A 12,690-nucleotide genomic window follows, 5' to 3' on the forward strand; every position below is an offset into this window, starting at 1 on the left:
ACTTTACAACTAAATGTCACGGTTAGCTTCTGATGTGGTAGCATCATGCAGAGATGAAAGTCTGGCAGCCAGCTGATGGTGGCCACCTGGGAATATAAAAGCAAGCGTTGTTGGACAATTTTGAAACTAGAGAAAGGAGGGCTGTGCAGACAGGTCCAATTGTGACTCATCCTTCATTTCTCTGATATGTGGTATCTGTGAAATGCCTCAGGTATTTGAACCTTGAGAAGTGTGCTTATGAACTGCATTTGATGTCATTATAAGGTCTTTTGTTAACATTTGCTTTGATGAAGGTCTAGTGCCAAAAAAGGTTTTATTATGTGATACTTGCAGTGTATATATTTTATGTTTTCGGCCTCCTTGAACCTTAGTATTGTGTCCTGAGTGTTATGATTTTCTGAAAATTATAGTTTTGAACAAACATTTTCACTGATTTACTTTAAATCTATAGAGCAATTAATTATGCATAAGAGTTTTTCAATCAGTTGTACGTGTCCAGATAGCCGTTTTCACCAGGTTAAATATCTCTTTTGACACCTCCAGCTCTCTGTGATTAACTTATTCTGTGTTTCAGTGTAGAGAGTCCAAACCTCCCCTATTTATAACTTTAGTTATGCTCTTTTCCACTGGTAATTTAATGTACTGTAATAATGGAAGGTTACTTTAATTTGTGTTGCTAAAGCATGGTTATGTTGTCCTTTTTGAGGATGCCACAAAATTTAGTACCATTGCTAGTGAAATTCTACGATTCTGGTACCCAGTTCGATGCCCCGGTAAAAAACAAAACAAATAAATGAAAGTAATCATTGTTATTTGTCTTTGCAATCTGAAATAAAAACTCTAATGAGCTTTTGGGACAAAAGACTGAGGGTGATATTTACTTATCCTTACTATCGAAAAGTGATTTCTGCTGCTGAACTTTAAATTTGAAGTTGAACTCAGAGTGCAAGCAGTAGTATGAATTCACTAACATGGTGAGAGACCACTTTTCCATAAATTTTGACTTGAAACGGTAATGTTACATTTTGATGACAGATGACACAGTAAGGAGTTGAGAGGGTAATACTACAAGTTGTGGTTACAATGGCTATAGCTAGCTATCATGAACATCATGGAATAATGTAAATAAGGATAACAAGGATAACACTTCAGATATGTTAATGTAATATTTGCTTGAATTGAAACTCACTCTACTCACAATAAGGTGAAAGTGTTTCCTCCTTTTGTCTGAAAAGTTCGATGGCAGACTGGTTTTTGCAAATTTTATATTAATCCCTGATGATCTACCTTGAAAGCGAAGTACTTCCAACCATGACTCTTAACATGTTGTTCTTCTTGCTGGCAGTGGTTTTTCTTCCTTCTTACATTTAACAGCAGACTAGAACACTTGGTGGCTTATATTGTAGGTCTATGCTGTCCCTGTCAGGTCCGCGAGTATTGCATCCCTGGTAGCCATGGTTCTGTAGGAAAACATTTTCAGAAATTTGACATTAGCTTGGTAACTAAGTATCAGTTCTCATGCTATTCCAAGCTAAATTTTTATCTTCTATCTTTATGCTACATTGTTTGACAGTAAAGTTTTAACACCTCATCATTTTAACAAACAAATAATTTGTTAATATTCAGTTAAAAATCCCTGAGAGTCCTAGCTGTTGGTTCTTAGCTGTTGTTGGATAAGGAGCTATTTTTTTTTTTTTATTTATCCAGTGCTGTAGTAGGTACCCATGTAGCTTAGAAAATGGATAGGAACCTCCTTGGAAACTTTGAGCCTTCCAAACAAAAGACAAAAACTAACTACAGATTTGTCATGCAACTTTGGCTCTTAAGTCAAGCACACAATTCAGGTGTTGTCAGTGAAATATCTTCCTGTTGTCAGACAGAAACTGCACAAATAAATGTTCACAGAGAGTTGGAGGCAGACTATTTCTGTTTGAGGCACTGAAATTTAAACCGTGTCTGTGAAGCCATACATCAAGGTTTTGAAAAAGCTCTTTTTACCCTTTTTTTGTTCGACCCTGAAGAGCATTTTGAAATGTTCAGTGGTGGAAAATGTCAGCTTGGTGTGGCAGGAGGCTAAGAGAAAAAAATGTGCTTTGAAATCACACACATTAGTGAAGAAATAAGTGTTTTCTTAAATTACACTCTGCATTCAGCAGAGTGTACTTTGCTTTATTTTAGGGATGTAGTCAGCACTGTTACCAAGGTGACTGACAAAGAAGATAGTATTCTGTACATGTTATGTTTGTATGCATAGGCAAGTCACACTACTTCAAGTTGTGCTGGTTGCTGTGTTGCTGTATGAGTAGTAGCTGGAAAGGTTAACAGCAGCTTTCAACCACTCTGCCTCTCTGCAGTCTCTCTGCAGGAAACTGTTTTCTTAAATGTTAACTTTAAGGCAAGTATAGAAGCAAACTTTTTGTTTGGTAGACAAGATCCAAAGGTAAACATCAGTTGTACAGAGACAGATAGTCCAGTTACACCAGGTATTGAAATGTGATCTGTATATGGATGTGTTATCCACACAAGGAGAAATGCTTCATGATCAGAATTTGAGTGGATCTGAAGGTAGTCTGGCATGCTTTGTGTTCAGATTTTAGGCATGTGTAAACACGATCCCTACAAAAATCTGGATAACATATCCGGATACAGATCCCATTTTCATACCAGGTGTAAATGGGGTTTTAGAAACAAAAAAAATGCAACAGTGGTTGGGGGGATGGGTATTTGCTTGATACTCTGCAAATCAGAGCCTCCTATACTCTTATATGAGCCTCCAAATACACTTAAAGTAAAGAAATCTGTCAATTTTATGTTGGTGTCTTGTGCGTAGGAGCCCAGTCATTTCCATAATTCTTCCCCCACAGCTAATCAATAAATACAATGAGCACAAGGTTATGATGTTCTTATATAAATGCATTAATCAGTAATTTAAATAATGCTTGCTCCAAACAGACAATTGTGGTGAGATAGTTGCAAGCATGCAAACTGTCTGCTGTAAATGAAATATATCGGACTGAAGTAAAAAAAAAAAAGGGAGAATAAAGGGTCAGTGGAATAGGAAAACTGGATGACCAGCTGGCTAGGAAACAAGAAAGCTCGCTAACTGGAGAACAATGGAGAAACAGGATAGGTCATCAACCAGGAAACAGCTGATCGGAAACAAGTGGACCCGCTGACCGAGAAACAGGAAGATTTACTTTACAGAGACGGAGATGAAGTTGACAGTGAAAAGAGCTGATGAATGACCCCAGACATCACAATAGGCACTGGGATCAACTTGAATTCCAGAGAGCCAGCCAGGTTTGGCTTTAAAGGTATAGTAAAATCTGTCTCTTTACTAACATCTAGTGGCAATGGCAGAAAATACAACAATGTGCCTTCTTTGCACTAGATGTCCTCATGGGTACAAATATTTGTGCCCTAACCTCCTCAAACACAGAAATGCACTATACATAACTGAAACAGAGTTATGTCAGGACGCAGACCCATGCAGAATTTCATAGTTGACTCCTATTAGTAAGATAACAGTAAAGCAGTTTACAAGTTGTTAAAACAAAACTTTCTGTCCTACCTAATGTAACATGAGTAGCCTTCAATAGCTGTCTGATCATGACCAGACTTCTCTGATCCTCTCAGGTATCACTCATAATGTTACACGGATGATCTGTGATAAGTGAATGGGACCCAAACTGGACCCGACTGATTCAACAGCACTGGATCTGAATATGTGTCTGAATATCTAGATGGATCAAAAGCGCAATGGGTAAGAAAAAAAAAAGTATATCTGATTTGGGGGTGAATTGTGAGATAAGTTGTGCTGGTTACATTGTTATATTTAATCAGCAACAAACTTAAGTTTGCTGTCTTATATGGCTCATGTTAGTTGCTTTTGTGTTGCCTTTCCACCAAACATAATGTCACTTTTACCTATTAAAGAGCAAACTGTTAGTATTCTGGGAGCCTGACATGTAGATTAGTTCCAGCAGAGCCAGGGGATAGTTCACATTAGCAAGTGGAGCATTCTCAGGAAATACACATAGCCGACTGAGCTGCCTGTCTTCCAAGTTTGTAATGTCAGCAGCTGTTGGGGTAATAGAGGAATCTTGTACATCCACACCTAAAAGCCTATACTACGGTATATTTTATATTCATTTGGTGCATAGAATCAGTTGATAGTACTGCTTGCACCTTTAAAAAAAACACTTGGTGGGTCCAGGAGCAAGCAAGTCTTGAAATTAAAGGTGGAGGAGGTTCAGAGGTTCAGACCAGCGCTTGGTAGCTCAAGGGCTGCAGTGATGAGAAAAAAATACAAGGAAAGTTAGTTGTCAGCTGTTGAAAATCAATGTCAAGGATCACTTTTCCCTTCTAAGTACGTAGGACAACCTGTGGTGGTCACAACACTCAAGCAAAAAATTGTCCCTTCTGGGCTACTGTAGAAACATGGCAGTGTGACATCATGATGGCGTCCATGGAAAAGGACCCGCACTCTCTGCAGATACAAAGGGCCCATTCTAAGGTTAAGAAAACACATTGATTCTTATTTTCAGGTGATTATATACCAATGAAATATACTTGTATATTATATTACATTCCTGCCATATTCTGCTACACAATGGACCTTTAACCCCATTGTATTTATAGTGCTGCATGAGTCAAGCTCTTAAAGGCTCTAATGTAGATCTTGAAAAAGAGTCTGCGCAAACCTTTTGATCTGTGGAGAGGTCAGTATGAATTTCTCAGAACGGGAGGACATCGACTCGAAATGCAAACAGCGCTCTTATGTTATTGTTTGCTTGGCAACTGTTATGAGTATGTAGGTGTTAGACCCAAGAGAGTCCTCCTTCAGTTCTTTCTGCAATTTCATTTTGTGGTTATTAATTTTCATCAGCATAAAAATTCTAATTATGGTTGGCATATACTGCAGAATATAACTCATGTGTTCCCACCAGTGCAAGAGATGGCTGGCATATATTGTCATAATGATTTATTGTTAAGTGAATGTCAAATAATGGTAAAATGTTGGTGTAAAATACAGAAAATATCATTTATTGGAATAGAATGAGATTCACCATTCTGCAAATTAATTTGTAGATGCAATAAACAGCAACACTCACAAAACTCCACACACTAACTAACTAATAGGTTTAATACTCCATATTTTCTATACACCAAAAGGCATTTAAAATGTCCATAATGATCTGTAGTTAATTGCTATCATATGTCAGCAAATAGCAAATAGCAAAAAGTTATTTGTTACATTGTGGCATCACCTGTGTATTCTGAGACAAAACAACAAGAGGAAAAGAACACAATAAACATGAAAAAGTTAAGCCAACATTTTTCCTAAATTTAATGTTAACATGCAGATCATCACAACAGTATATTTCCCAGGGAAAAATATCTATAACATAATAATATCTCTATATTCTATAGTTATGAAAGCAAAAATGATAACAGATGAAACCAGCTGGTCTTTTCAAATAATGGTTCACACCCACAACATTTTGGATACAACCCAGTTAGTAGAAAAGCACTCCAATTCCTTAAAAGTAGCAATATCACACTGGAAAAACAAAAAACTCCATTATATCTATAAGTCTTAAATAAGTATTAAAAATTGTACTTATAAGAAAAAGTATTATCAGTAAAAAGTACAGAGGTATCAAAAGTAAAAGTAGTGACTTTTGAGTGGTCATCTTCACAATGTTTAATTATTGATGCCTTAACATCTAGTAGTATTTGTACTGCATCTGACTATTTAATTGTACTGTTGGGGGGGGGGTTAAACTACTGTAATAATATTGTATTGTATTATAATAATAATATTATAATAATATTGTTGCTGTTCTGAAATAGATTAGATAATATCAGAAATGTATTAATGAAGCTAAAACAAGAATGATGTGGATGTTTTTACCCAATGACAGTAATGTGACTTTATCTCAAAAAAGTAGTGAGTAACACAGCACTGCTATCAGATGCATGAAGTGGAGAAAAACTGAAAGTATGCCAAAAAGTCCCCTGCAGGAACTGCTACCTCCGCAACCCAACTTCGGATAAGTGGTTGTAGATGGATTAAAGGATACTATACTTGTATAAATGTAGTTAGTAACCACACACCCCTGCCTGATCCCAAATAAGCAATTCCCCCTGAATGAAACATCTGCTACAAACAGACACATTTAATAGAAGAGAATCTGACAGTCCCATGTCACTGCTGATTATTCACCCACCATGCACTGCCTGGCACCAGTTTATCCACGTGTTAAACACAGAATCCGTCAAAGAGTGGTGGATATATATGACAGACACTGTTGGTGAAAGAAGGAAGTGGGAGGACTGAAAAAAAAAACACAGCTCCACTCATTGTCAGTAAAGATCAGTGGCAGCGTGAAAAATTGTAGAATTTACAGGAATTACTGAAGCCAATCATGACATGATTCCATAGAAACACTGAAACCCGTTTGAACACAACGGAATATAAATGCACTGGAAAAGAAAGTAATCTCTGCTGCTCCACTCTGTCGTGATGAATATTTTAAATCCATACAAGGTGAATACTATTCAGAGTTTATTTGTCAGTGCTCATCTCTGCAGAGTAGTAGCTGTGGGTGACAACAGGTAGCATGTCCCAGAAAAAAAACTAAAGGTAGCCCACACAGACATTGCACATTAAAGAGAAACTTTGACACTTTTGGTGTAATGTGTAATCGGTGTTGATGGTAAATGTAGTCAGTTGAAGCAGTAAATACCCCACTGTGCTATATTATCACCATCCTAGCCTGTAGCTATTACTTTGTTGGCTGGAACCACTAGGTGACAAAAAAAAAATGCTCCTCTACCATGTCCCCTGGCCACTCAGATAATATACCATCACTGTGGAATTTACTGCTTCACTTGACTTCACTTTTATGAGTAATAAAAATTTGTCAGATTTTCTGTTGTAATTTGTGTGAGCTTCACCCTTTTTATCTCACGAAATGCTGTACATAAAAGGGCATTTTTGATAGGTGATTATCAAAACTTTCCATTCATTGATTCCTCAAAACTTTCTTCATGTCATTCAGACCATGCCAAAGATACAAAATCCATTGGGTTGCTCTTTTGGTACAGCTAGACCAAACTTTAGCAGTAACCTTATCCAAAATTGGTTTTTATTAAGAATAAATATGTCTCAAAGTGTGATTGGTTACTTAAATAGCTGCACAGTGGATTTGTCGCTATTTATAGATAGATTAGGGGGGTTGGATGGGAATAGTTAAATAGCTGTTTTGTCTGTCCTCACCACGGTACAAATAGACACTTTGTTTCTGTCAATCTATCTATCTATCTTTTAACTCACTGTTCTTAGTCCTGGGTCCCTTTGTACTGGTATATCTTAATGCAATGGTGCATGCTGTCGGACACTGCTAGTTGACCCTCGGGTAGCAAGGTCAGGCCACGAGGACTACTCAAGCCCTGGGTTACTATGGGCCACCCCACTCCTTGTGCTGGGTATAACAGGACTCTGTGTTGCTCCCCCCAGTCTGCTACCAGAACATTACCATCTGTATCTATACAGATGCCCCAGGGGCAGGAGAGGACGGGTCCCATCCCAGCACATACACCCAGAACTCTCACTGTGTTCCAGCCTGGCTCCAGCACTTTGATGCAGGGCACACGGCCTGTTTCATTGCCCCTTTCGGACACAGCTATCATGCCTGAGCTAAGGCAAGCTGCTACTAAGTAGGGCCGGTGGAATCCAGTCACCACTGTGCGCTCAAGACGGCAGCCTGTCTTAGGATCAAGCTTTAGGGCAATGAGGGTACCTTTCCTGATATCAGCAATTACGAACTCATCCAGCCTGGTTACAGTCACACCCCTGGGTGCCTCCAGCTCATCTTTTGCAGAGCCAAACCCTGACCCTCCAAAGGTCTGGAGTAGGCGACCATGTCGGCTGAACACAAGCAGGGCTCTCTCAGCTGCACAGCTTAGAGCGATCAAACCCTTGGCATTGACAGCAAGGTCAAAGTAGTTCCGACATCGTCTGGCTGAGCCATCAGAAGTTGGAGAGGTCACTTGCTGGAGGACATTGCCCCGAGGGTCAGTCACCTGTTTTATTAAATTAAAAATTTAGTTTTAGCATCAGAGGCAACTTCATTGACTATAGTACACATACTGTATGTTGTACACGTCTGACATTTAACACAAGACATACCTGAACACGTGCATTTCCGCAGTCCACTATAAAGAGTTGACCCTGTGGTGTGGCATGGATACCACTTGGCAGGGTTAGGTCAGCCCGACCAGAGCCCTGCTTCCCAAACTGCCTGACCAGATGGACTCCTCTGGGGTTGAATACTGTCAAGGATGGGTCTACCTCCTCTTCCAACTCCACGAGGGCCGGCCCTCCTCTCTCTCCCCTGCCTCTCTTTGGCTCTTGAGAGGAACCATCTATGATGGACATGGATAAAGACCTAGCCACCAAGGGTTGTTTTGAGCTAACCCCTGTGATTTTATTCTGTGGCTGGTGCCCAGTATTATGACCCCTATATGTAGGGTACGAAAAGGTCTGTCCCATGTCAGAGACCCTAGGCCCCCTACTGAGAGTTGGTGACGCTGAGGTGGAGCTCGACATAGAGTTGAAGTTGCCACACTTCACCCTCCACACTCCTACGTGCTCATTCGTCCCACTGCTGATCAATGGGCGTGTCTTGTGTGTCAAGTCCACTGCAGACTTTGATAGACGACAATTGTAGTTCAAAGAGCCTCGGTTCATATTGTAGTCATGAGATGGGCTAACAATGAAAGTATAGCTGGAGTCAAGGCTGTCTGCTGGGGATGGTGCTCGGCCAGAGTCGGCATGGGTCCCTAGAGAGTGTTCATCAGAAGACTGGCTGAGGCGAGAGTGAGGTCGGCATCTGGAGGTGAGGTCTAGGCAGCTTTGGCTGGTCAGAGGCTCTCTTGGAGACATCCTGGGAGATGTTAGTGCACTGTTGCCATACCTCATAAGTCTAGTATTGGAATCCTGGCCTAGTTTTCCTTTATCTCCATCTTGGCTGTCTAAACTCAAACAGTGACTCAGCTTAGCATGTTCCCATCTTCGTTTAGATGAGGGGGATGGCTTCCTATCAGAGGCCACTGTAAGCAACTTCCTCTGATTCCTAGGAGAATAATGTTTTCCATTACTATTCATCTTGTACCCCTGCTCCTTGCCTTCAGTATCCATGTTTTTACATACCATAGGGACAGTGAGGAATACATCCTCCCCTTGTGGCTGAAAGGAGCCTGATTCCATCTCATCTGACGCCCAGTCAGAAGGTTCACACTTCCAGTGACCTATCTTTGTTGAGGATAACTTTTGTTCCTCCTCTGATTCCAGATCACTCCGGGCAGAGAGGCTAATCTTTCTAACAACTCTGCCTGTTGGTGAGGTCCACCCCTGTCCTTGGGCGCTTTTTTCTCCCCTAGCACCTTCATGGTTTGTGTCTTCACACTGCATCTCATGTGAATGAAGAGCACACAGCTGCCCCTGTGGCCCGCAACCTCCGACATGCAGACATAGGCTTTGCTCTTGCACACGAATATCTCCAAAGGTGACAGCATTGGGTTGGGAACTGGGTTTAAAGTTCACTTTCTTTAGGGACACTGAGATTTCCCAGGGTTGTAAAAACTCTGCAACCTCTTTCAGCAGCAGTCCTCCATCATCCAGACCTGATTGTTGACCCATCTCCTGAATCCGCTGTTGAATTTGAGACAATTTACTGAATCTTTGGTCCAGCAGGGACTGGCTGACCCGGGCTGCTGCCATATTCTCCCTCTTGACCTGCTCCAGATGCTGCTGCATGTCTCGATGGTCCTGCTCCACCCTTTCTAACAGGCGCCGCTCTTCTCTGCGTGCTCCCAGGATGGCCCGCTCTATGCCCCGTTTAACAGATTCAGTCTCAGTTGCATGACGTTCTTGTAGGCAACGTAGCTCTGCCTCTGCCTGGGCAAGGTCACACCGTGCCTGTGTCATCCAGCATGGAGGGGACTGGGTTAGAAGACTGTCTGACTGACCATCAGGATTTGGGCTGTGGGCTGGAATAGGGGAGGTGGGGTTGCTATCCAAAGAAGTTCCCACATACATCATGATGGATGGATGGATCTTTACTTACTTTTTTAGCATCAATTTGAGTTCCTGCAGAAAGGCACAATAAAGGGAAAGATAAATAGCATATAGACATAGCATTAGCATCAGCAATCGCAACATGTAGCAACATTAGCATTAGCAGATCTATTGACTGAACCCATCAAGTCTAAAATTAAACACTATTCATCTCTTCAGTTTCCTCTCTTTTCAAGATGCATGATGTATGCTTTAAGATAGCTTACCATGTGCTGCAAGCTGTTTCTATCCCTGTTATTTTAAAAAATTAACAGAAACCGACTCTTCTTTTGAAATATTTCTCACATAAACAAAACACTTTTTTCTATCCGCTAAGTGCTCTGAACTGCATACAACACTTTCGTCCAGTGAAATCAAGCGCTGTAGTGCTGAACCATTCAATGCGCGTAGTGCAAGTCTGTGGAAAACACTTCATCACGTGTTAGTTAATGATGTTACTGAGTGAATGACTAAATGACATATGTGCAGATTGTGCATGTAAACTGAAGCCAATCAGAAAATAGTGTTAGTGATGGTTTAACTCAGGATTTTGCTGTGAAAAAATATGGCCCTACCATAAAACACCTGCTTTTAGAGTAGAGTTTGGTTTAATAGTCCAAACCACTATCCCTCCTTACATTGTAATGAGATCAGCACCCTTGGTTGACATGATGAAAATATCTTTAATAGCTTTCCCAGTCCCCAGTATGGTTATTAAGCCAAGGGATCCTTGGTTTAGAAAAAAATTAAGAACCTCTGCTCTAATTCAGCTTGGCTGGGGCGACTCAGCCACCACTCATTTTACCGTTTGCACCAGATATGTCTGTTAGTAGAGCTATTTCTATGCTGCCAGCTGAACAGCTGCTTATGGAAAGGTGATACAGTTATAACGCGGGCCATGAGAGAGACGAGGCTGTGGGCAGAAAGAACTAGTATAGAGAAGGAAGAAAGTTTTGAGTTTTTCACCGAGAAATCTATTAGCATTTCAAATGGTGGCAGACAGCCAGAAGCATCCAGAGTGAGGGTGGGAGTGGGAGGTAAAGAGACAGCCCAAGTGTCAACACAACAATACTTCTCAACTCCCCAGTTCTGCAAACAGACCCTGCTTTGATATTTTATTCATGAGCAGAACAAAGCGATGTGGAGAAATGGCAGTGAGGGATGTCTGTCGTCCGTGTGATGTATTGGGATAATACTCGAACCCCAGGGAGCCATCACAGAAAATCGCATTCTTACCGGGAAAACATTAAGAAGTTTACGGCCCCAAACATTTTTTTTTCATTTACAGGAATACATAACACTTGCCAGTCCTATGCACGAATACTACACAACACTTTTCAATATTTCCAGAATTGGAAAAAACAAGCTACTCTGACAAATAAGCATTTAACAAAGCTGTACAAGAACTTGGCTTATAATAAACGCAGTCTGATATCAAAATAATTATCAATCAAATTGCAAAGTATCTATTTAAGTTAAGAAAATAATAATGATCAAGTATTCAGTTACAACTTTTGGCACTTCTCAAATTTTATTACTGAATTGTTTGGACACATTCATACTTATGTATATTCTGACATATGTGCTTTAATCTATATTTTGAAGTGAAAGTTATTATAATGTTGTATTTTTATTGGCTTTTGTTTGGTTCTTTTTTCTTTTTCTTTTTTCAAATTAGTGCTTCGTTTTTTTTAGTTTCAGTCTTTTTTCATAATAACAAAAACATTGTGCAGAGACAATTGACTCACAGTTTTGTAGACATCCCAGTCTCAATAAACATGTGCCAAAGCTTCATCATGCTTTTTGTGCTGCCAAAAATAAGGATATTTCTTGTATACTTTTTCTTTTCTTTTAGTTAGTTTTGGAAGTACATGATGTTTTTTTAGTTCATTTTTCCGAGTCTAGTTCTTTTTTTTCCAGTTAATTAAAATGTTTTCCAATTTAGTTTTAGTGAACTATAATAAGCTTGGTTGAAGCTCAGCAAGTAGTTTCAACATACACACAGCTATAATAAAAAGTGGCCAATATTAAAGGTAAACAACATGCAGTATTGTAATTCATATTTGCTTTTATATCAGCTACATTTGATGATTTTACTTTAACCACAACCTTGTGACTGCCAAAAGCTGTAGACTGGAATCTAGAAGCCAGTATTGTTACTGACATTATCATTGTACACTTCACTGCAGAGCCTTGTGATTACCTTTTTCTTTGACTTTTTCTTTAGCTTTTGCAGGGTCAAACCTCAGCTAATGTGACAAAAGTTAATGTTTGGCTAAATTAAGCATGATTTTAGTTTTAATATTAGGCTTGTGCTTATCAACTACTGTGATTATGAAATTTAGGTTAATGTTTTACTTGTGGTGGAAAATCAAGCAACAACTGAATTTTTTCAGTTTTACCTTAACTTTCAACAGTTTTCTGATGGCAGAACTTCACAGCCACTGCTATTAAGATTGTAGAATTAATAACATTAGACTTGTGACCCATGACGGTAGATTGTTTGATATTTTATGATTTTACATTAAAGCTACTACAAGGAATTTGCACTTGATATGAAACCA

The 12,690-nt window shown here is 39.7% G+C and overlaps 1 protein-coding gene across 1 annotated transcript; it reads right to left on the reverse strand.

Moving 5' to 3' along the window:
- Nucleotides 1-7,012: 7,012 nt before the first annotated feature.
- LOC146322743 (uncharacterized) lies at nt 7,013-10,150 on the reverse strand. Its single transcript, XM_084724042.1, has 2 exons — nt 8,198-10,150; nt 7,013-8,091 (listed from the first exon to the last, which is right to left on the reverse strand). Exons 1-2 carry the CDS (start codon nt 10,109-10,111, stop codon nt 7,348-7,350), a joined length of 2,658 nt encoding a protein of 885 aa, XP_084580168.1. The 5' UTR covers nt 10,112-10,150; the 3' UTR covers nt 7,013-7,347.
- Between the last annotated feature and the right edge of the window lie 2,540 nt (nt 10,151-12,690).

Source organism: Lutjanus erythropterus, chromosome 8 (assembly GCF_056507025.1).
Source record: "Lutjanus erythropterus isolate fLutEry1 chromosome 8, fLutEry1.hap2, whole genome shotgun sequence".
NCBI lineage: Eukaryota > Metazoa > Chordata > Actinopteri > Lutjaniformes > Lutjanidae > Lutjanus > Lutjanus erythropterus.